Source organism: Rhinatrema bivittatum, chromosome 4 (assembly GCF_901001135.1).
Source record: "Rhinatrema bivittatum chromosome 4, aRhiBiv1.1, whole genome shotgun sequence".
Taxonomy (NCBI): Eukaryota; Metazoa; Chordata; class Amphibia; order Gymnophiona; family Rhinatrematidae; genus Rhinatrema; species Rhinatrema bivittatum.
This window is the reverse complement of record NC_042618.1, coordinates 229,983,896-230,009,652: the sequence shown is the minus strand read 5'-3', so window position 1 is coordinate 230,009,652 and position 25,757 is coordinate 229,983,896. Positions and strand designations below refer to the sequence as shown.

Below are 25,757 nucleotides of genomic sequence, written 5' to 3'. Positions count from 1 at the left end.
ATTTTATTTAACATATAGTATAGTAATACAGCAACTGCATAATATATTTCAGAATGCATAATTTAGTCACCAAGAAATCTATACAGTATTGCAGTGGGTACAATGCTATCTCTGCTGCAGTATAGAAGAAACTGAAAAATAAAAAAGAATTATAGACATGTGCTCAAGGATTTATTTGTTTGTTTTTTTCAGCAACAAGATTGAAGGGACACCAGCAGTGCAGGATCCACAAGCAAAACATGGTAAGAAGCCAAAGCTAAAACAATAAAAACAAGGGTTAAACATTTAAACCTAATATCAGAATGAATAATCAGAAAACATTAGATCAAGGGAGGCAACTTGCCTATAGATAATGAGTTCAAAATGTAGTAAGCTACAAAAAAATCTCCTAAATTGTGTTGCATTAGATTGCTGCCTCACACAATTGTTTTACTAAATCAGGGAGATGGAATGTTTTGGAAGCATTGTAGGCCCTTTGCCTCTTTTCATATAAGGGCAATTTTCAAAACACTGTGGGCAGGTGCAAAGTCCATAGGTACTCTTTTATGTTCAGAGTTTGTATGCATTTGCACAAGGAAAAAATACCTGCAGAAACTTGTTTCTCACAGGACAAGCAGGATGGTTGTCCTCACAAATGGGTGACATCGAGGATGGAGCCCACCACGGAAAACTTCTGTCAAAGTTTAAACAGAACTTTGACTGGCCCCTACTGGGCATGCCCAGCAAGGCACTGACCCTGCAGCCAGCAGGGGTCTCCCTTCAGTCTTCTTTTTTCCGCGCAGCAGTTGCCACGCGGTGAAAGGAGCTCCCTTACCACGTTCCTGACAGGAATTCGGTACTTTTCTTTCCGAAGAAAATTTGCCCCTCAGGGGTCTCCCTTCGACAAATTTTTGTCACTTTTGCGGAAACCGGTAAGTTTTTGCCTTTTTTCCTCGACTACCGTCGAATTTGGCCCTCGAGGCCTGTTGGCACTTACCAAGCCCGCGACTAAATTTGGCCTTAAGCCATGGCGACGGGGTTCCGTCGATGTCCGGATTGTACCCGGACTATGTCAATCACAGACCCCCATAGGGTTTGTGTTTTGTGTTTGGGTAGTGAGCATGATGTCCTGACTTGCACCAAATGTGCCCTAATGACACCTAAGGGTCGCAAGGCCAGGATGGAGAAGATGGGGCTCCTCTTCCATGCACCCACCCCAACGCCATCGATAACATCGACGTCATCGGAACCGGCACCGTCGAAATTGCACCACCATCGTCAACCCTCCGGTGACCGGCCACCATCGATGACTTCTCGGCCGTCGACTCCTGTCCCCTCCCCGGATGGGCGAGGAGACCGGAAGGACAAGCATCGCCATCGACGGCACAAGTCTCGGCCTGTCGAGGATCCACAGTCATTGACCTCTGAACAGGCCGAACTACCGACTAAGAGGCCTCGATCAGACTTGGCACCGTCCACGTCTCGTTCGCAGGCATCGAGGAAACCCTCACCCTCTCCGGGTGTGGGAGCCGTGATCCCATCGGTTACGGTGGTCCCTCCGGCTCTGCCTCAGCCTCCCTCTCCCGTCGAGCCGGGTATTGTTACCCCTGGTCTCCGGGCTGAACTGGACCGGCTGGTCCAGGAGGCCATCGAGAAAGCGATGCAAAGATTTCAACCTCCATTGGCACCGGCTCCGGCACCGATTCCGGCACCGCCACCGGCATCGACCCCGGCACCGACTCCGGCACCGACGAAGGAACCGACCACCGAACCTTTGGTGGAAGCGCTGGCACCGCTACTACAACGTATGGAAGCACTTGTACATGCACTTCCATCGATGATTCCAGTAGCACCGACAGCGCCATCGTCTCCGACTGGATTTTCATCGGCGGGAGAAACACCGTTCTTGATTCCCCCTTCCGGGGTGGTCCCATCGGTGCCTTCTCGTATATCTCCACCGATTTATCCTTCGGCTCCATCGATTCCAAGACCGGCACCGACTCCATCGACAGCACCGAAACCCTCGATGCCGTTCCCAGTGCCGATTGTACCACCGGTTCCTCCAAGGTTTCCTTCGATGCCTTCGGATCCTCAACCAGGTCCATCGGGGCTTCAACCCCCAAGTGATCCCTATGATACCTGGGGTGATGATACATCTTCTGACACAGATTTACCATCACCGCCTTCTCCTACAGAGAGTAGAAAAAGATCTCCTCCAGAGGATCTCTCCTTTATTAATTTTGTAAAGGAGATGTCCGAAATTGTACCTTTTCAGCTGCAATCTGAGACCGATGACAGACACCAGATGATGGAACTGCTTCAATTTTTGGACGCCCCAAAAATCATCGCTTCCATCCCCATTCACCAGGTGTTTCTCGATCTCTTAAAGAAAAACTGGGAATCTCCTTCATCTGTATCACCAGTTAACAAGAAGGCTGACTCCACATATCTCGTCCAGTCAGCACCAGGCTTTCAAAAGCCTCAACTGGATCATCGCTCTGTTGTGGTTGAGTCCGCACAAAGAAAGGCCAAGCGTCTAAAGCCACACTCCTCCACTCCGCCTGTCAAGGACAATAAATTCCTGGACAGTGTGGGACGGAAAGTGTACCATGGAGCTATGCTGATTTCTCGCATAGCCTCATATCAACTCTACATGATGCAATATAACAGAGCCATCCTTAAACAGATGCAAGATTTTGCTGACACATTACCTGACCAATACCAGCCACAGCTTCAGGCCCTTCTTAACAAAGGGTTTGAAGCGGGGAAGCACGAGATCAGAACGGCTTATGACATCTTCGATGCCTCCACAAAGGTTTCGGCTACTGCCATCTCGGCCAGACGTTGGGCTTGGTTAAAGTCATCCAACCTTCGCCCAGAGGTCCAGGATCGTTTAGCGGATTTACCCTGCTTAGGGGACAATTTGTTTGGAGAACAAATTCAGCAAATTGTAGCTGAATTAAAAGATCACCACGAGACGTTGAAACAACTTTCTTCTGTTCCGTCTGAGGTTTCCTCCAAACAACCACTTAAGAAGGACTCTAAGAAGTCGTTCTTTCGGCCACGCCGTTACTACCCTCCATCGGCCAGGCCTCGTCCAGCGCGATCCTCTACTAGGCCTCAGCCGCGTCAGCCTAGGGAACAAAGGCCTACTGTAGCCCCTCCTCCTGGGCCTGCGGCTGGCCTTTGACTCCCCTGTAGGGAACACATGCCAAACCCCTCTTCCAGACATTCCTGTAGGAGGTCGACTGTACCATTTTCTACAACCTTGGTTGCAGATCACCTCAGATCAGTGGGTGCTAACAATTATCGCACAGGGTTACCACCTCAACTTCATAACTCTTCCGGCAGACTCCCCGCCTCTTCAAGCGTGGAGTCTATCCACCCATTTGGCTCAATTACAACAGGAAGTATCTCTTCTTCTGCAATCAAATGCTATAGAACCCGTTCCTCCCTCTCAGCGAGGCAAGGGATTCTATTCCAGATACTTCCTAATACCAAAGAAATCAGGGGGACTACGTCCCATTTTGGACCTTCGAGCCCTCAACAAATACCTTCAAAAAGAGAAGTTCAAAATGGTAACCCTAGGCGCGCTGCTCCCTCTGCTACAAAGAGGGGATTGGCTGTGCTCTCTCGACCTCAAGGACGCTTATACCCACATTGCGATCACACAATCCCATCGCAAGTATCTGCGGTTTCTAGTAGGCCACGACCATTATCAATACCGTGTCCTACCTTTCGGTCTGGCTTCTGCCCCACGAGTCTTTACCAAATGTCTCGTAGTGGTAGCAGCATTCCTCAGGAAGGAAGGTGTCCACGTCTACCCCTACCTGGACGATTGGCTAATCAGGGCCTCCACCCAACAGATGGCTCAATCCTCCCTAAAATTGACAATTCAAACCCTCCTTTCCTTAGGGTTTCTTGTCAATTACGAGAAATCTTGCTTAGTCCCGTCTCAAACCTTATCCTTCATTGGGGCAGACTTGGACACCTTACAGGCAAAGGCTTACCTTCCTCTTCAGAGGGTCCACACCCTAATCTCCCTGGCTCGCCAGCTCCAGTCTCAGAACACTGCCACGGCTCGCCAGTTCCTTATTCTCCTAGGACACATGGCATCCTCGGTTCAAGTTACTCCCATGACCCGACTAGCCATGAGAGTAACACAATGGACTCTACGACACCAATGGATTCAAGCTTTTCAGCCTCTGTCCTCCATAGTCACAGTTACACAAGCGCTGCACCTGTCCTTAACCTGGTGGACGATTCAGGTCAACCTCCTTCAGGGCTTACCTTTTCTCCCACCGGATCCGCAAGTAATCCTAACCACCGATGCTTCTCACATCGGTTGGGGAGCCCATGTGGACGACTTCCAAACCCAAGGGTTATGGTCCAAGGAGGAAGCCGAACACCAGATAAATTTCCTGGAACTTCGTGCAATCCGCTATGCGCTCCGAACTTTCAAAGATCATCTATTCCATCAGATAATCTTAATCCAGACGGACAACCAAGTGGCCATGTGGTACATAAACAAGCAGGGAGGCACAGTATCCTTCCTTCTGTGTCAGGAAGCTGCGCAGATCTGGGCGGAAGCCCTCTCCCACTCCATGTACCTCAGGGCCACTTACCTGCCGGGAGTAGACAATGTATTGGCAGACCAGCTGAGCCGTGTCTTCCAACCACACGAGTGGTCACTCAATCCTCTAGTTGCGACCTCTCTGTTTCGACAGTGGGGTTTTTCCCCGCATAGACCTCTTTGCGTCCCCTCAGAACCACAAAGTGGACAATTACTGCTCTCTCATTCGGAGCCAGCACTCTCGGCCGAGGGATGCGTTCTCCCTCAAGTGGACAACCAGTCTGCTCTATGCATTCCCTCCACTTCCTCTTGTGTCAAAGACTCTCGTGAAGCTACGCCAGGACAGAGGAACCATGATCCTAATAGCACCTTACTGGCCACGCCAAGTATGGTTTCCCATTCTCCAGGATCTCTCCATCCGCAGGCACATTCCTCTGGGAATGGACCCGCATCTGCTCACTCAAAACGACGGATGCCTCCTCCATCCCAACCTCCAAGCCTTGTCCCTGACGGCATGGATGTTGAAAGGTTAGTCCTTCAACCATTTAACCTTTCGGATTCCGTTTCTCGGGTCCTGATAGCTTCACGAAAGCCTTCCACAAGAAGGTCTTACTCATACAAATGGAAAAGGTACACATCATGGTGCACTTCTCAGTCCCTTGATCCCCTTTCCTGTCCAATCTCAAAATTCTTGGACTATTTATGGCATCTCTCTGAATCAGGTCTTAAAACCTCTTCTATACGAATGCATGTCAGTGCGGTAGCCGCCTTCCATAAGGGTATTGGGGGTAATCCTATTTCAGTACAACCCCTCGTAACACGCTTTCTTAAGGGATTGCTCCATCTAAAGCCTCCCTTGCGTCCTCCGGCCCCATCCTGGGACCTTAATCTGGTTCTTGGTCGTCTAATGAAACCACCTTTCGAACCTCTGCACTCCTGTGCCTTGAAATATCTCACTTGGAAAGTGTTATTCCTTTTGGCTGTTACTTCAGCTCGCAGGGTTAGTGAATTGCAGGCCCTAGTTACCTATCCGCCTTACACTAAGCTCCTGCAGGACCGGGCGGTACTCCGCACTCACCCTAAATTTTTGCCCAAGGTAGTTTCGGAGTTTCATATCAATCAATCTATCGTACTACCTATCTTTTTTCCCAGGCCCCACTCCAACTCTGGAGAACAGACTCTGCATACCTTAGACTGTAAACGGGCTCTAGCTTTTTACCTGGACCGTACAGTTTCTCACAGGAAGAGCACTCAGTTGTTTGTCTCTTTCCATCCTAATAAATTAGGACAACCTGTGGGTAAGCAGGCTCTTTCCTCCTGGTTGGCGGACTGCATTTCTTTCTGCTATGAGCAGGCTGGCATTCCTTTTCAAGACCGTGTTAAAGCACACTCTGTGAGGGCCATGGCGACGTCCGTGGCACACCTTCGATCGGTGCCGCTTCCGGACATCTGCAAAGCTGCAACCTGGAGTTCTCTCCATACCTTTGCAGCCCACTATTGTTTGGACAAGGCTGGAAGACAGGACTCCATCTTCGGCCAATCTGTCTTGCGTAACCTTTTCCCAACGTGATGTACCAACGCCCTTCCACCTCCCGGTAGGGTGCGGATGCCCTTTCCCAAATTCCAACCCAGTTGTTGTGCCTGTTGCACGTCATTGGGTGCATTTGGTGCAAGTCAGGACATCCTCAGCTCGGTACTCACCCATTTGTGAGGACAACCATCCTGCTTGTCCTGTGAGAAAGCAAATGTTGCTTACCTGATGTAACAGGTGTTCTCACAGGACAGCAGGATGTTAGTCCTCACGAAACCCGCCCGCCACCCCGCGGGGTTGGGTTTGTTTTGTTTTTACTTTTAGGCACTGCCTGTAGCTTTGAAAATCAGACTGAAGGGAGACCCCTGCTGGCTGCAGGGTCAGTGCCTTGCTGGGCATGCCCAGTAGGGGCCAGTCAAAGTTCTGTTTAAACTTTGACAGAAGTTTTCCGTGGTGGGCTCCATCCTCGATGTCACCCATTTGTGAGGACTAACATCCTGCTGTCCTGTGAGAACACCTGTTACATCAGGTAAGCAACATTTGCTATCTACTTTTTCTGCAAATTAGTTTTTGTAGCCAGAACATGACATCTACCTTTACCACCTTCTTATTTTCAAGCACTACAGACCCTTATCCATGGCTATGGAAACCCTGCAATACTCCAGAAACGCATCTGTCTTTATTACTTAGTTAAACTTGTTTAAAGAAATATGTCTCTTAAATGTAGCTGTTCAGGCATCCATTTTCTGAACTGGGAATGGAAGTGATATTTTGGTAGCAATGAAAGTATCACACAGTTCATGTTTTGTGGGCTGGCAGTATCTGCTGATAGCTGTGATCCTGGCCCCTTTCTGTTTAAAGATTGCTGTCAGGCCTGCGTCTCTGAACCTTATTTTTTTTAGATGTAAGAGACTGGGAGCAGCATGGTTGCGGGGTATTGTACAGAGAGCAATACTGGCATGTGACATTAGACTACTGTCGGGCAGCATGCTCAGTGCTTTTTCATTTTCATTTTTTCATACTTGATTTCCTGCCTCTTTTTTTTTTATACACATATCAAGGTGGTATTCAATAGAATATAGCTGTGTGTATCTCTATAAGGCAAACAATACAGCAGAAAACACAAAATCAGCAACAAAGTAAAATATCTTTCAGAACCCAACCATGTCATCACTCTTCTCCCACACACCACCTCTGATACTGTATCTGGTGTATGAAAAGGGCTGCTCTGGAGGAGATGGTGGTGATAGAGGATGCTAAGAGTAAGGCCAGTCTTCTTTTACAGGCTCTCGGCCAGGTCAGGGTGCATGGTCCTTATTGTGTCAGACCGAGGAGGAGTGGCGGAAGGTCACAGAAACCTTTTGTGATAAAGCCTCACTGAAAGAGCGGCAACTGTACAAGCTCCTGAGTGAAGATTTTTTCCCTGAAATCTGCAATATGATTGCTCAGAAGGTGAGTGTCTCCACCTCCCCTTTTCCTACTTTCCCCACTCAATGTAGACACAAACGTAGAATGTGAACGCCCATCCAGTCTGTGTATTCACATGTCCTCCTCAGCTTTATAGTTCTTCCCTCTAAACTCAGAGATTCCCCTGTGCTTGTCTTCTGTGTGTTTGAATTCTGATATAGTTCTCATCTCTACCGCCTCCACAGGGAGGCTTTTCCTAGTGCATCTACGACCCTTTCTGTGAAGAAATAATTCTTTAGATTATTCTTGTCTATCCCCTTCCACGCTCATCCCATGGCTCCTCGTTCCAGAGCTGCCCTACAGTGGAAAGAAACCCACCTCCTGTGTATTTATTCTTTGGAGGTATTTAAATATCTTTCATATCTCTCCTTTCTTTTAGGGTATTCATTTTAAGATCTTTAAGTCTGTCCCCATATGTCCCTTGCTGGCTTATTTCTCTTATGCACCCAAGCATCCCTTTGGTTTTTATCATCAATTTGTCTACTGTTTTGGCCACCTTAAGATCATCAAGTTTGATTACCTCCATATCCCATCCTTGTTTTGTTTATAGAGCTTTATCTCCCCCCCTCCCCCAGCCTATACTGTAACGCACCCTTGCATTTATGCAACCCAAATACATAACCCTGCGTTTCCTAGCGTGTAGCAGATGGACTCAGGACCAATGGGTATAGTGTACTCCTGATAGCAGTTGGAGACGGATCAGATTTCAATCTGACATCAGCCCTAGTACATATACCCCAGCAGGAAGTGCTGCTCTTCAGTATTTTTCGTCTCCATAGCAGTTCGGGACTCTATGCACTCTCGCACAGCGTTAGAGTAATTTACCAAAGAAACCCAAAACAAGAAGAAATCTTATCTCTACAGATGAGCCTCACTCTCCTGCGGTGACACCCATTGGGTCCCTCCCCCAGTTGAGAATTCCCGAGGTGATTTCCACGATCCCTCGGAGGTTGGCCTCGGGCCGACAGCCAACCCTCAGCGTGGACTTAGCCCCCGGCAATGGGTGAGGCTGAGAGGCAGCGGGTGCAACTTCAAACGCAGAGGTGAAGGTATTTTCCCTCTCCCCCCGCAACCGGAGACTGCCCGGAACGAGGCCAGGAAACGCCAAGACAAGGTAAAGTAGAAAACTTAGGCACCAACGTTCCACAAGTGGAACGTTTTTTCATATACTTTTAATTACTTGCAAATTTTTTTATACCATATTTATACCGTATTTGGGTCTTGTTAACTTAAAATATGTAACAAGGGGCATCAGGAAATAATTCCTTCAATGAGCAGGATCTAAAAGGTTAAAGTCTCCAGTCTCTGAAGTTTGAAGAGTCGCACAGATCGCCAGCCGGCGCCAGTGCCACCGGGTTGATCAGCCCTAGCAGGGCTAGGCCCTGGTCAGATTCGGGGGTCCTCCCTCATGGAGACCCTCCGAGGTGGTTGCCGTCGCCATCTTGACCTGTTCGCCGCCCTGTCCGCCGTTCTGACCTGCGCGCACAAATCTCTTGTGTGCACATCAGCACGCGCATAATTGCCGTGTGCATAGCAACGCGTACAATCACGCCTACTGTGCCGGGCGCATACGTTTGGCTCATGCGCACACCGGCGCGCGTAACTTATTGAGCGCGCACCCAATTTACGTGCACAACCTCGACACACCAGAGCGCATAACTAGGCCACCTGGACCCTGTATTTTTTACGCGCACAAGCCATGGCACCACCGGAGAAGAAGCTCAAGGCTCAGGGCCTTTGCCCAGCATGTCACATCAGAGCTGCGCAGCATGAGGAGGCCACGGCCCTGTGTATACAGTGCGAGGAGGCCCTGGGGGATTCAGCCCATGGCCCTCCCCAGCCGGTGCCTGGATCCATCTTCTCGAACAGTATGCCAGACCTCGCTTCCCCCAGCGGGAGCCTCCCTCAAACGGGGCTCCCCAGGGACACAGCACCTTTTAATTTAGACCCAGCAGCTATATCCTGGGTGGAATTCTTCAAAGGCCTGCATACCTTCGTCCACATGCAGCTGGGGCCTCCGATAACACGGCCACAGCCTCCGCCAGAGAACCTCAACATTCAGGGATCCTCTATGCCCAGAGAAGTGCCTCCACTGCCCAGAAGCCCCACCTTCAGGGACACGGACAACTCGGATGAAGATTCAGAACCCCTGAAGGAAGGGGAACTCCCCCCAGGGACCGAACCCCACTGAACCATGAGGCGTTTCTTCACCAAGGACGAGCTTCCAGACCTAGTCACACACAGTTTGAAAGAGCTCGCTATCCCGGGCACAAGTGCCTTGGGGGAATCTAAGACGAACCCTCTCCTAGAGGGACTCCGTCAGACCACCCATCATTTCCCACTGTTACAAGCCATCCAGCAGCTAATTGACCTGGAATGGGAAGCCCCGGAGACCACGTTCAAAAGGGGTGTGTGCCCTGGCAGCCATGTACCCTCTGGACCCCGCTGCCAAAGACCACCTGGCATGTCCGAAAGTGGATGCCATGGTCTGCGCGGTCTCGAAGCGCATTACTATCCCAGTCGAGGGAGGAGCAGCATTCAAGGATGCCCAAGAGAGACATCTGGAATCCATCCTTAGTCTTTTCACGTCTCCGCTATGTCTCTACAGATCGCGGCCTGCTGTGCTATGGTGACACGTGCCTGCTTGTCACAGACCAGGAACAACACTCCCGGGGAAGCCCTGGAACCAGCAGTATCATTCCTCACGGATGCTGCTTCTGATCTAGTGCACACCGCGGCTAGAGGCATGTCATCTGCCGTGGCAGCCAGAAGACAACTCTGGCTCCGAAGCTGGTCGGCCGACGCATCCTCCAAAACGAGACTCACAAGGATGCCCTTCAAGGGAACTCTCCTGTTTGGAAGTGAACTAGAGAAGCTAGCCAACAAATGGGGTGAATCCCCCACTGCTGCGGCTACCAGAGGACAGGAATAAGAGAAACCAGCGACCCTTCCCCCGAACTTCCAGGGGCAGAGGATCACAGCGCTTCAACCCATACAGAAGCACATATCAAGCAGCTCGCTCCGCAGGCAGGAGCCAGTCCTTTTGGAATAAGCACAACAAAAGGGGAGCCGGCTCAGGGCCAGGTCCCAGCCGCACCCCACAATGAAAATCAGCCGACCCATCCAAGGGAAGAAGCCATAGAGGGCAGACTTGCCCTATTCTACCAAAGCTGGGTCGAAATAACTTCGGACAAGTGGGTGCTAGCCATCATTCGAGAGGGATATTATCTGGATTTCCATCACATCCCTCCGGACAAGTTTGTGGAATCCCCCTGCCATGACCCCTCCAGGAGGACGGTAGTGGAAGCTACACTGACCAGATTACTCGCCTTAGAGGCTATAACACCGGTGCCCCCACAACAAATAAATACTGGACACTATTCCATCTATTTTATCGTTCCCAAGAAAGAAGGGATGTTCTGGCCCATCCTGGACCTCAAGTCTGATAACCGCCACCTGAAGATTCCTTGCTTCCACATGGAAACCCTACGCTTGGTCATAAGGGCGATACAACCAGGAGAATTCCTTACATCCCTGGATCTGTCGGAAGGCCTACCTGCACATTCCAGTCCATCAAGAGCATCAGCATTTTCTATGCTTCACGATCCTGGACCACCACTACCAGTTCCAGGCACTACCTTTTGGGTTAGCTACAGCACCCCGGACGTTCACCAAAATCATGGTGGTAGTGGCATCAACACGGAGGAAGGAAGAAATCCTCGTACACCCTTATCTGGACAATTGACTGATCAGGGCAAAATCCCCAGAGGAAAGTCACCAGCGACCAACAGAGTCAAAACTCTACTGGAGAGCCTTGGGTGGGTGGTCAATACAAACAAGAGCTGTTTGCAGCCCTCCCAATCCCTAGAATACTTGGGAGTTTGATTCGACACCAAACAAGACTAGGTCATCCTGACACCAAGGAGATCAAAACTGATGACCAAGTTGCGAACCCTGTTAAGTGAGCTTCGTTCCACAGCATGGGACTACCTCCAAGTCCTCGGCCTCATGGCATCCACAGTGGAAGTAGTGCCATGGGCAAGAGCTCACATGAGACCCCTACAGCGCGCTCTACTGTCACGATGGAACCGGATGTCCCAGAACTACACCGTTCGTCTCCAGCTCCCGGACAAAGTTCGGACCCACATATGATGGTGGCTACAAGAAGGCCATCTGAGCCAGGGAGTGAGGCTATCCTCACTGACCTGGATCCTGCTCACCACGGATGCCAGTCTACGGGGATGGGGAGCACACTGCCAGGAGCTAACCGCCCAGGGGCAATGGAACAAAGAAGAGTCGGGATGGAACATCAATCACCTAGAAGCACGGGCAGTCAGACTAGCCTGCTTACAGTTCGGTCACAGAATCCGAGACAAATCAGTCAGTCATGTTGGACAACGCCACAACAGTGGCCTACATCAACCATCAGGGAGGAACCAGAAGCCAACAGGTGTCTCTAGAAATAGACCCCTAATGATGTGGGCGGAAGCGAACCTTCGAGAGATCTCTGCCATCCACATCGCAGGGAAAGACAACGTCACTGCGGATTACCTCAGCAGAGAAAGTCTAGACCCAGGAGAATGGAGACTGTTGATCACAGCATTCCAGTTGATAGTAAGCCGTTGGGGAATACCAACCATGGACCTCTTGGCAAATCGGTCCACCGCCCAAGTGCCCAGCTTCTTCAGCCGCAGAAGGGAACCTCAGTCCCAGGGAATCGATGTCCTGGTACAGACCTGGCCACAGGAAACTCTATTATACGCCTTCCCACCGTGGCCCCTATTGGGCGCAATCATCCACATGATAGAACACCACAAGGGACCAGTACTTCTAGTGGCCCCGGACTGGCCAAGAAGGCCGTGGTACGCAGACATGCGAAGGCTACTGACAGGGAGCCCTCTCCCGCTACCACCACACAGGGATCTGCTCCAACAAGGGCTGATCCTCCATGAGGACCCAGCTCTATTCTCTTATGGCCTGGCCATTGAGAGGACTCGCCTAAGGAAGAGCGGATACTCGGGGGCAGTAATTGACAGTTCTCCACATCCCTAACATACATAAGGATTTGGAGAGTATTCGAAGCCTGGTGTGAGGACTGCGACATCATCCCACGCTTAGTCAAAATTCCTGCAATTTTGGAATTCCTACAGAACGGCCTACAGAAGGGACTGTCTCTCAACTCCTTCAAGGTACAGGTGGCCGCATTGTCATGCTACGGAACCAAGCGTGAGGACTGTAGCCTAGCCTCTCAACCGGATGTCTCCTGCTTCCTGAAGGGAGTCAAGCAGATCCAACCACCCCTAAAGTGGCCGGTGCCTCTATGGAACCTCAACCTGGTCCTAGACTTCTTAGCAGGAACCTCCTTCAGACCTCTCCGCAGCCTGTCTCTCCGGCTATTAACATTGAAAACAGCCTGTCTGGTGGCAGTCTGTTCGGCCCGGCATATCTCCGAGCTACAAGCACTGTCCTGCCGAGAGCCATTCCTCAGACTCACTCCGGGAACCATCCTGTTACGCACGGTCCCGTCCTTCCTCCCCAAAGTGGTTTCTCACTTCCATCTCAACCAAACCATCTCGCTACCATCGCCAGATGAGCATAAGGATTCGGAAGAATCTCGCCACCTGCGCCACCTCAACGTCGACAGACTCCTAGTCCGATATCTGGAAAGGTCGGAATCCATACGAAAGACGGACCACCTATTCATCCTTCACAGCAGGAAGAAGCATGGGGAAGCGGCCTTGCGAGCAACCATAGCCCGCTGGATCAAAGAAGTTATCAAGGCGGCCTATATAGAAGCAGGCAAGCCTCCGCCTTTGCAAGTCAAGGCCCATTCCACTAGAGCCCAGGCAGTGTGTCCTGTGCGAAACCAAGATGCTGTCACCCGCTGAGATCTGTTGGGCGGTGACATGGTCCTCCATCCACAGCTTCTCATGTTCTACCACCTGGATGTTCAGGCTTGAGAGGACATAGCATTTGCAAGGGCAGGACTAAGTGGGCCTCGGGCAGCCTCCCACCCGGTTCGGGAGTAGCTTTTATACATCCCATTGGTCCTGAGTCCATCTGTTACACACTAGGAAATGGAGAAATCACTTACCTGATAATTTCGTTTTCCTTAGTGTAGACAGATGGACTCAGCATCCCACCCACGGCTGCCATCATTCATGGAATTCTCGGGTGACATCCGCGAGAGCGTCACGGGTAAGCCAAGCTTTCCCTCCAATTAGGACACCCATCTTGCAGGGTGTCGACATTTCTTGGTTGAGGGCACTGGCGGTCTCCAGCTATAACCAATTCAACCAGTTCAAGTTAATCAAGTTATACAAGTTATTCAGTCACACATATATCTCAATTGCTTTTCGAGGAGAATACTGAAGAGCAGCACTTCCTGCTGGGGTATATGTACTAGGACTGATGTCAGATTGAAATCTGATCCCTCTCCAACTGCTATCAGGAGTACACTATACTCATTGGTCCTGAGTTCATCTGTCTACACTAAGGAAAACAAAATTATCAGGTAAGTAATTTCTCCATTTTTTTAGCATTGAATTTTAGCTGTCAAACTCCAAACCATTCCTTGAGCTTCACTAGATCCCTCCTTCAAGCTTTCCATACCTTCCAGGGTGTGTACCCAGTTGCAAATTTTGGTATCATCCACAAAAAAGGCAAACCTTTCCCAATTGCCCTTCTGAAATATTGCTGATGAAAATGTTGAGAACTGAACCAAGCACAAATTCCTCCGGCATACCACTAATAACCCCCCTTTCCAATGCGTGAACTCCATTTACCACTACCCTTTGTTACCTCTCTTTCAGTCAGTTTCTAACCCAGTCAAGTCACTTTAGGGCCCTCAGTTTGTGTACAAGTTGCCTGTGCAGAATCATGTTGAAGGCTGAAATCCAAGTAAATTACATTCAGGCCGATACAGTAAAGCGTGGCTGCAGTTACCCCGTTTCTAACCTGCTGTGTGCTCACAATTTGGCCGCGTAAGTCTAACCCGTGATTCACTATCTGTTTTTACCGATCCTTACTGCTTCTTTAACTTGATGCGTTTCCCTTTCCGCCCGCGGCATGTATATGTATGTAAGCGATCCGATTAGCTATTCCCTCCCATACAGTAAAGTGCGCCCCGACTATCGCCTTTTTAACCTGCTATCTAGCCGCCCAGTCCCAAACCAAACCAACCCAATCCAAGCCCCAGCAGAGAGAGACGAAATTTCACAGTCCCAAACTTTCCCCCAGCCCCCGCTCACCTGCCGTGGCCACGCAAGCCCCCAGCAGCAGCAGTAGAAGTAGAAGGGCGGCGAGAGAGAGCGGCTTCAGCAGCCCCGCCAGCGAAGGTGAATAGGTGCACGCCTGTAGGTCCAATATGGATGCTCAAGGCAGCGAAGGTGCATGCGCACACGCCGTGACCTCAGACGTCCAGCCGGTCATGGCATGTGTGCATGCGCCTTCGCTGCCTTGAGCGCCCATATTGGACGTACAGGCGTGCACGTATTCATCCTTCGGCGGGGCTGCTGAAGCCGCTCTCTCTTGACGCCCTTCTACTGCTGCTGCTGGGGGCTTGCATGGCTGCGCCAGGGCAGGTGAGCGGGGGCTGGGGGAAAGTTTGGGACTGTGAAATTTCGTCTCTCTCTGCTGGGGCTTGGGTTGGGTTGGTTTGGTTTGGGACTGGGTGACTAAGTGCGAGAAGCATTTTTTTTTTCTGTGGATTGGGTTGGTTTGGGACTGTGAAATTTCGTCTCTCTTGTCCGTCCGAAGGAGGGTGCTTTGTTGCGCTCCCTGCCTCCGATCGCCGGCTGCTGGGGCTTGCTGGCGCCGGGCGCTCAAGGCAGCAGGGTCTGTAGGAGAACCATCCACTTTCCTGGTACCTGTCATTTCAAACGTCATTTGAAATGACAGGTACCAGCACACCCAGGATACTGTATAGGCACTGTATAGCGCCTATACAGTAAAATGGATTGCGCTTCATGGATGCGCGTTGGACGCGGCTTGCAAATTTGCATGCCATTTAAATACAGTATCGAGCGGTAGGTGATCCGAACTGTGCGTGCGGCAAACCCAGGTGCGCCGGGCACTAACGCACCTCTTTCTACCGCACCTTACTGTATCGGCCCGATTAAATGCTCTCCCTGATCCAATATTCTCATTGCTTAGTCAAAGCAATTGATTAGATTTGTTGGGCAATACCTATCTCTCAAGAAACCATGCTTCCTTGGATTCTGTAATCCACTGGATTCCAGAAATTGTACTGTTTTCTGTTTTAGCAGTGATTCCATTAATTTTCTCACTTCTGAGGGTCAGACTAACTGGCTTGTAGTGCTCAGACACCTTATTTCCACTTCTGTGAAAAGGAACCACAACTGCCTGTGTCTAGTCTTTTGGAATCATTCCAGATGTTAAAGGAGCTTTTAAAAGGTCAGACAACAGAGATGCCAAAATTTCCCTTAGACTGGCCCCATTGTTTTGTGTACTTTTAGTTTTGATAGCTCTTTGCAGTCTTCTGAAAATTGATTGAGGTCTTTATACCTTCCATTTGTTTGACAGTTATCTGTGGTCCTATTCCAAGCCTTTCCTCACTAAACAATGAACAGAAATATTTAGCAATTCTGCTTTTCCATCAGCCTCTACATATTCTCTCCCTTCACCTTTAAGTCTTACAATCCCATCTCTATACTTCCTCCTATCACTAAATTATCTAGACTAGTCTCATTGCCCTCTTTTGCCCATATTAGCTATTTTTCTTCCATTTGTGCCTTTGCTTTTCTAGCTTATCCAGATATTTTCCCTTTCTTTCTGTTTAGGCAATTTCTTGTAGTTTATGCTAACCTTTTTTCCCTTCCTTTTCCGTCACCTTTAGAAAACTACTGAGGCTTCATGTTTATCTTTCCTTTATTTAGCCTTCTAATAAAAAGGTTTGTTGCCCTTACAAATTCTCCTTTTTAGTTTTGCCCACTGCTCTTCTACTTCTCTAGCTCATTCCATCCTTGAGATACTCCCCCCTTACCACCCGACCTCCAAAATTTCCTTGAAGTCCAGGGCCCTCGCCTTTAAATGATCTACCGTTGCCTGTTTTCTAATAATGAACCCCAATATTTTGGTGATCACCGGATCTCAGATGATTTCCCCTCTTCCCCCCAACTGACATCAGAAACACACTCCCCATTTGTAAGCACCAGGTCCAGTATCATCCCTCCCCACTCATGTTGCTTCTGTTACCAGTTGATGGAACAGCTTTTCCTACAGAGAATCCAGAATCTCCCTGCTTCTAGACAACATTGCAGCTGGGATGTCCCAGTCAACATCCGGCAGATTGAAATCACCTAGCAATAGCACCTCCCTTTTCATAGCAATTTTGTGACTGTGTTCAATTTAAATTTCTGTCCATTTCTTCTGCCTGTGAAGGAGATCTGTATATGACAACATGAATAGATGGTTCCATTCTCTGTGGACAAGCAAGATGTAATCATTCTCTGTCAACAAACAGGGATGAATTCGCTATTATACATGGGGTGATGTCATCCAACAGCACTGAATGGACCCTTCTTTTTTTTTTTTTTTTTGTTCTATTGAGCATGCTTGGGCGTTTCCACAAGGGCATTGCCTCATGAATCCCTCACTTTTTTTTCGTGCTGAGCATCAGCATGTGTACACTCTTTTTTTTTTTTTTCCCTTAATTGATATCTTCTGTTATCTTAATTATCTTCATATTTTTCAATTGCTATGTTGCCTTGCTGCTTCAGCAACCCTACAAACAGCGCTTTTCAGTGCTATGTTAAAAAAAAAATAGAATAAAAATTTCTTTGCATGACGTCTGGCACCAAGAAACCCACCATTAGTGGCTTCAAGGACTGTGTGTGGTAGGAAAATGTCTATTAAAGATGGACATGGCATCTGTTACCAGTGTCTAGGATTGAACCATGACAGGCCAATTGTTACCACTGTGGCTGGAGATTTCCATTCTCCCAAAATTCCAGGGCCTGAGTGTTTCTATAGAGCCACAGATGATCCTTCTTCCAGAGCAGAGCCTCTGCTTGCACCTCAGTTGCCAAGTTGAGCAGGAGCTCCTCACTGGAATAGACCAGGAGCCCCCCCACTTTCTCAAGATCGAGCAAACAAACACCATCTTGGGTGTCTAAGCTCTTTATAAGCATCACAAAGCTTGGAGCCTAGTAAAAAGAAGCACTACTCTTTGCATTATCACACTTTGGTGCCATCAGTGCAGCTAGCACACTATTCATGATGCACATAGGTTTGGCACTGTTGACACATTGGATACCAGAGCCATTGATGCTCCTTCCCTCATTGCGTCGTTCATTGGATCAAGCTTCTGCGTCATTGATGCATTGGAGTGCAGTTCTTCTGATGCAACTCTTCACAAAGTCACCAATTCCTTCAGTAACTTCAAGAAGATTTTCAGGGGCAGGAGGAGATATGCTTCACTTCCCTTTGCCATTTCCTTGGGCAGTGTTCCTATTGAGGTTACTGCAGCAAGGCCTATGTACAGAGACACCCAGATCCCATTTACTCCATGTTGCCCTGAATTTCTAACAGGCCCCCCAGGACAAATTTTACAAAGTCCAGATGACATGCAAGAAGATTTCATCCTAGTTTTTGAAGAGGATGTTCCACCTTGAATGCCTAGCCAGTATGTCAGCCCTTAAGACCAAGTGGTAAAGTTGGACTTTCTTTACCTCTCTGGCAGCTAAGGACAAAGAGGGCACTCTTCAACCTCTCCTTTCCAGGATATCAGATTTACTCCTGCAAGAAGGACCAATTACTTCTGACCCGATGGGTACTCCATCAGAACCCTTGTGGGTTGGTTTTAGCCTTTGGCACTCATTTGCAGTAGAATCCAATCAGTTGGAGGATGTTCACCAAGAATACACCCCTCTAGGGTGACTAAGGACCCCTCTTCAGTTGCCTACTTCATCACTGGGGTCCTGAATTAGTATCTACTCTCCTCTAGCATCTGAGGAAGGTTCAACGGGAATCCCCTCTGACCTCCTACCTGAGTCTCCGGAACACTTGTCTCCAACTGAGCACCTCTTACTTCAGGTTTCTGGATAAGTTGGGTAAAGCATTTGGCATTAACATCCATAAGGACAAAAACCTTTGTACAGATGTCTTTGGCCTTCTCAGATTCTAAATACCCCAGTGGAGCTGGCAGCTATTCCAATCCATACTATCCTGCAAGAATTACAAACAAGAATGTGGGAGAATCTGATTTCCTGTGCCCTAGCAGCCAGGAAATTAGATCTAAAGTATAGAATCCAGAAGACTCTAGTATTAGAGTAATACAGTTGCCTCATCAATCAGTTTTTTTTAAGTTAATTTATGAATGATTTTATAAGCTGCTTAGAGCTGTGTATTTTGCAGCATATAAATCTTAATAAAACCATAAATTATGCCAATCAAAACACATTCAATTATTTCAAGAATTTGGTCAGGAAAACTACACGGCACATAAAATCAGTCATTAAAAGCTTGCTGGACTAAAAATATTTTTAATCACTTCTAAAGACTTTGTGCATTCCATGATTCAAAAGTCCACTGGTAATGAATTCCAGAGAACAGGGCCAGCAACAGAGAGAGAGTTCTCTCCCGTATCTCGACAAGTGGATAGAACAGATGGATGCTACATTGAGAAGATATCTCTGTTGTGCTTGTAAGGAACATGTCTGATTATAAATGTGTAGCCTCTGATTGATCCACGGCAGTGAGTCCACTCTAAGCTTCTTATGTATCAGTAAAGCAATTTTAAATTGTATTTTCTGCTCAATAAGAAGCCAGTGGAGCTCTTCCAAAATGAGAGATGTGGGTCTTCCTGTTAACCTGGATATCAAATGGGTGGCCAAATTCTATAGGACCTGAAGGGCATGCAAAGTATTTTTTGGAAGCCCAAGTAAATAGGGTGTTTATAGTAGTCTAAATCCCAGCCCTCAACAGAACTCGCAAGCATAATCCTCCTCTTCATGCTCTCCTGATGTACCCTCCTTTTTCACCCCTCCCTGCTCTCTCACTTGATTCATTAAGTTCATTGAAAATGTTCTCCTCACTATTCTGTTATTCAACTACTAAGAAAAAATGTTTACTGTTCCCAATACTCTACTGTTCCCAACTACCATGTTAACTCCATTTGATTGTATGCTAATTGCATATTTTGTATGATAATTGCATATTTTGTAAACCGTTATGATGGCTCTACCGAATAACGGTATATAAAACTCTACAAATAAATAAATAAAGATGGTAATACTAAAACCTGTATGATCAACCTGAATTTGTAATCTGTGAACAGTTTTAGAGGCTTCAGCAAGCATAATTTATAATAGCCAGATCTGTGGTAGAATCAGTGCTAAAAAGGGCAAAGAGAATAAAAATATTCCCAAGCAATCCACCAGGAAAAGACAATTTTGGTTTAAAAAAAAAAAAAGTTCCAGAGCTCTGTTTAATGTATGCATTTCTGCTTACTAGTTTTACATGGTGCAGTGCTTACATGATTACATTCAAAAATTGAAGCCATTTCTTCCTCCAATGGACAGTGGCTCTGCATACCCACAACTGCCTCTCAATGTGGAAGAATGTATATACCTTCTTATTTGGTCAGTTTACGAAGCATTTGATACGACAGCACACTCCTCATCAACGTCATCAGAGCACTTCAAATGGCTTGGTTAAGAACCAGTAGTTTGCACAATGTCCATGATAAGGTAGCAGACGGCTCCTGCCTGGGAGAGCTCTTCAGAGATCATTGTTCAAATCAAGGAGCAACATGCAGCAATCCATTCGCTCTTAACCAGCTCAGAACAGTAGTCCACTTCAAGGTGGCTCTACTTCTTTTTTTTTTTTTTTTTTTTTTTAAGGATGTATATTTCCAGAGCTGCCCTGTCAATTCCATCAGTACCAAGTTCCACTTCTTCTCTCACAGCAACAGCTGTCCGCTCAAAACTGACAATATGAAAGATGCCAACCAAAAGTGACATAGCAGGTCCAGCCCAATCATGGACCAAATTTTTGACCAGTCTCCAAAACCATTGGAATTGAAATTGCCTAATTCGTGATAAACGAATGCACATCTCTAATAAAAAGTGCTTAAAGACCAGGCCTTTCTGAAACTTATTGCACCAGTGTTGCCCAGACAAATGTGGTTCATGTACCTGGGACAACTATCCACCAGCCCTCCGATCCCTCTAGGGGTGATCCATCCTTATTAACTCAAGAAGAGGGATGTCTATAACATCTTAACCTTTCCTCTCAGCTTGACAGCCTGGATGTTGCGCACTCTGTCCCATTTTCCTTGCCCAAAGCAATTAAGGACACAATAGTGTCCACCAGAAAAACCTCAACTAGGAGAGCTTATGGCTTTAAATGGAAACTGTTGTACTGGTGTCAGCAAAGCTCCTTGGACCCATTTGCATGTGAGCCATGAGAGCTACTCCAGTATTTGCTCTTTTTCTTCCTCAGATCTCAGTACTTCATCAGTGAGAGTACATCAGTGTTTAGCGGCCTACCATATTCAGATTAAGGGTAGTCCAGAGTTTATGAAAGGTTTATGGCATGCTAATCTTAGATGTCAAACTACCTGTTCCATGGATCCTTAACGTGGTTCTGACACAACTTATAAGGCCACCTTTTGAACCACTGGCATCTTTCTTTCTCATTTCTCACATGGAAAGTATTATTTCTTGTTGTAATCATGTCAGCCAGAAGAATTAATGAGCTACAGGCTTTGGTTCATTAATCTAATATGTAATTCTTCCACAAAAGTGTGGTGCTTTACACCCACACAAAGTTTTTACCAAAGGTGGTCTCAGCTTTCCATATTAATAAAGCCATCCTGTTACCTACATTCTTTCTGAGGCCACACACACATGAAAGTGGAAAGGCCCTTCATTCCTTAGACTGTAAAAGAGCATTGGCTGCTTATAGAAAAAGAACTCATCAGGCCTCGCAACTGTTCATCTATTGTTATCCTAACTGACTGGATATAGCAGTTGCCAAATGAACAATGTCCAATTGGCTAGCAGATTATGTGTACATTGTTATTCCCTGGCAGGCCTCCAGATTGCAGACTCTTCAAATGAGAGCCATGGTTACATCAGTGGCTTATCTGACAGTAGTACCTATTGAACTATCTATGTACAAATACTAGAAGTCTTTAAAAAAAAAATGGGAGAGTTAGAATATATAGCACTAAATGAACAGATAGAAGTGGAATCTTGAGGCCTGATGGAAGGAGGATAACCAATAACACACTGTCATACCAGGCTACAAATTGTCACAATGATAGGTTGGATCAAGTTGGTGGAGGGGAGGGGTTGTGCTATATGTTAGAGGGCACAGGGACAAACAGGATAAAAGTCCTATTGGAAGCAAAATGCACTGAAGAATCTATAGATATAAATTCCATGTGAAAAGGGGAAAAGAAAAGAAGTGGTGGTATATTGCTGGCCAGAATGAAAGACATGATGAAATGCTAAAAGAAATTAGGGAAGATAACAAAATTAGCAACACAATGAGTGATTTCAGTTACCCCAATATTGACTGAGTAAATGTCAAATCAGGGCAGTCTAAGGAGATAAAGCTACTAGATGAAATAAATGACTGCTTTGTGGAGTAGCTGGTATAAGAAAAGACATGAGGTGCTATTTTAGATCTAATACTTAGTGGAACATAAGATTTGATGTGACAGGTAACCGTGTTGGGGCCACTTGACAACAGTGATCATAACATGATCAAATTTGACTTAAAAACTGGAATGAGGACACTAAGGAATCCTCCTGTGATGGTTTTTGACTCTCAAAAGGGAGAATATGGTAAAATGAGGAAAATGGTTAAGAAAAAATTGAAAGGAGCAACTGCAAAGGTTGTTTACCTCAGGCACGGACATTGTTTAAAAATACCATCTTGGAAACCCAGACCAAATATATTCCATGCATTAAAAAAGGTGGAAGGGAAGGCCAAAAGACTGCTCACTTGGTTAAAAGGTGAGGTGAGAAGAGGCTATTCTAGCCAAAAGAACATTTTTTTTAAAACATGGAAAAAGGATCTGAATGAAGAATACAGGAAACAGCCTAAGCACTGGCAAATTAGATGCAAAAGCATTGATAAGAAAGGCAGAGATAGAATTTGAAGCAAAAAACACACAAAAACTTTTCAGGGACATTTGATGCAAAAAGCCTGTGAGGGAGTCAATTGGTCCATTAGATGATCAAGGGGTAAAAGGAACACTGAGGGGAGTACAAGGCCGTAGCAGAGAAATTCTTTATTGAAGAAGGTGTAAGGCAGATACACCTTCCTCAGTAAGGTGAATTTCAAATATTCAATCAAATATATTACAGACCACTGGAATATTGTATGATATATAACAATTTTTACTTTTAACATGAACAAACTACAGTGTAACTTTTGTGAACAGCTTCTTGTACTGATTTGCTGTTTAAAAGACTTAATCTTTAGTGATTGTAAGTTTCCTCAAGCTCCACATTCTAGTCCAGAACATTCTTTATTGCTGCTATAAGACAAGTAAACATTTCATATAAAAATATTTAAATTCATAAAACAGCGCTTTATCACCTAGATAAAAATAGAGGTTTTGACCAATGATTGAGGAGAAGGATCTGCCTGAGGTTTTTGTGGTGGCTAAATTCTGAGGTTCTTTCCTCCAGTTAGCATGTTAAAAGTACAAATTATCATACAATATCCTTTGCCAGAAGTGATATTTAAGGTTGATGATTCAGAGGAACTGAAAAATATCTCTCTGAACTTGGAAGATATACCCAGGCAAATTAACAGAGTAATAAATTACCTGGACCAGATGGTATATATATATCTCAGAGTACTGAAAGAACTGAAAAATGAAATTGCAGACCTACTATTGGTTATCTGTAAACTATCATTAAAATCAGTTGTGATACCTGTAGGGTATCCAACATATAATGCCTGTTTTTAAAAAGGGTTCTGGGGTGATTCAGGAAACTGCAGACCGATGAGCCTGATGTCAGTGCCAGGGAAAAATGGTTGACACTATTATAAAGAACAAAATTACTGAACATATAGATATACATAGTTTGATAGGACAAAGTCAACATAGATTTAGCAAAGGGGAGTCTTGTCTCGCAAATCTGCTACATTTTATGAAGGCATGAATAAACATGACAGTTGTAATAGTGTATCTGGATTTTCAGAAAGCATTTGACAAAATACCTCATGAGAGTAAAAAGCCATAGGATAGGAGGCAATGTTCTATTGTGGATTGAGAAGTGGTTAAAAGATAGAAAACAGAGTAGGGCTAAATGGTCAATTTTCTCAGTGGAGTAAAGTGGCTAGTGGAGTATCCCAAGGATCTGTACTGGGACTACTGCTTTATAACATTTATAAATTACCTAGAGTTAGGAATAAGTGAGATGATCAAATTTTCTGTTGATACCACATTATTATTCATTGTCAAATCCCAAGAATATTGTGAGAAATTGCAAGAGGACCTTGCAAAACTGAGAGACTGGGCATGCAAATAGCAAATGTAATTTAATGTGGACAAGTGCAAAGTGATACATTTAAGAAAAGTAAACCAAATTATAGCTTCATAATGTCAGGTTGAGTCACCACACAGGAAAAGAATTTAGGCATCATCATGGATAATATGTTGAAATTCTCTGCTAAGTATACAGTAGCGGCCAAGAAAGCAAATATAATGCTAGGCATTAGGAAAGGAATTTAGAATAAAAAAAAAAGAATATCATAATGCCTCTGTATTGCTTCATGGTGTAACCGATCCTTGACTATTGTGTTCAGTTCTGGCCACCAGAAAAGATTTAGCAGAATTAGAAAAGGTACAGAGAAGGGCAACCAAAATGATAAAGGAGCTGGAACAATTCCCCCTATGAGGAAAGGCTAAAGAAGTTGGGGTTCTTCAGCTTGGAGAAGAGACGGCTGAGGAAAGAGATGATAGAGGTCTATAAAATGAGTGGATTGGAACGGGTAAATGCAAATCGGTTGTTTACTCTTTCAAAAAGTATAGACTGGAGACATGCAATGAAGTTACTAGGTAATACATTTAACATAAATAGGAGAAAATATTTTTTTTACTCAACGCATAATTGCCAGGTAATTGCCAGGTTCTTGTGGCCTAGTTTTGGCCTCTGTTGGAAACAGGATGCTGGGCTTGATGGACCCTTGGTCTGACCCAGCATGGCAATTTCTTATGTTCTTAAACTCTGGAATTTGTTGCTGGAGGATGTAATAAAAGCTGTTAGTATAGCTGAGTTTAAAAAAGATTTAGACAAGTTGCTGGAAGAAACATCCATAAGTCATAAGGTGAACTTGGGGATATTCATTGCTTTCCTAGCGTGTAGCAGATGGACTCAGGACCAGTGGGTATAGTGTGCTCCTAGACGGAGTCAGATTTCAATCTGACGTCAGCACTACATATACCCCTGCAGGAAGCTCTGCTCTTCAGTATTTCACCGTCTCCTTAGCAGTTTGGGACTCTACACACGCTTGCTCAGCGTTAGGAAATCCAAACCAAAGAAGAAAGAAAATCCAAAATCTTACCTCTACAAGACGAGCCCCGCTCTCCTGCGGTGATACCTAAGGGTCCCTCCCCCAGTCGAGAATTCCTGAGGTGATTTCCGAGATCCCTCAGAGGTAAGCCTCGGTCCGGCAGCTGGTTCCCAGCAAGGTCTTTAACCCCCAGAAGGGAGCGGCTGAGAGGCAGTGGGTGCAAGACCGAGCACGGTGGTGAAGGTATTTTCCTCTCCCCCCGCAGCCGGAGACTGCACTACACAGTATCCTGGGTGCGCTGGTACCTGTCATTTCAAATGATGTTTGAAATGACAGTTACCAGGAAGTGGATGGTTCTACAGGCCCACATGCGACCACTACAAAGTTCCCTACTGTCACGATGGAACCCAATGTCCCAGGACTACACAGTCTGCCTCCAATTACCGGCGGAGATATGGATCCAACTTCTATGGTGGCTACAAGACGACCACCTGAGCAAGGGAGTAAGGCTATTCCCACCGACCTGGGTCTTGCTCACCACGGATGCGAGCCTACGAGGGGGGGGGGGGAGCCCACTGTCAGGAACTGATGGCTCAGGGACAATGGGACAAGGAAGAGTCTGGATGGAACATCAACTGACTGGAAGCCCAGGCAGTCAAACTAGCCTGCCTACGATTAAGTCACAGACTCTGAGGAGAAGCTATC

At 46.6% G+C, this 25,757-nt stretch overlaps 1 protein-coding gene across 1 annotated transcript in view; it reads left to right on the top strand.

Moving 5' to 3' along the window:
* LOC115090579 (cat eye syndrome critical region protein 2) overlaps positions 1–25,757 on the top strand; it is a 394,336-nt gene that overhangs the window by 241,737 nt on the left and 126,842 nt on the right. The window contains exons 6-7 of the mRNA XM_029599850.1: positions 193–242; positions 7,369–7,535. Coding sequence (XP_029455710.1) covers positions 193–242; positions 7,369–7,535 — 217 coding nt within the window. The remainder of the gene's footprint in view (positions 1–192; positions 243–7,368; positions 7,536–25,757) is intronic.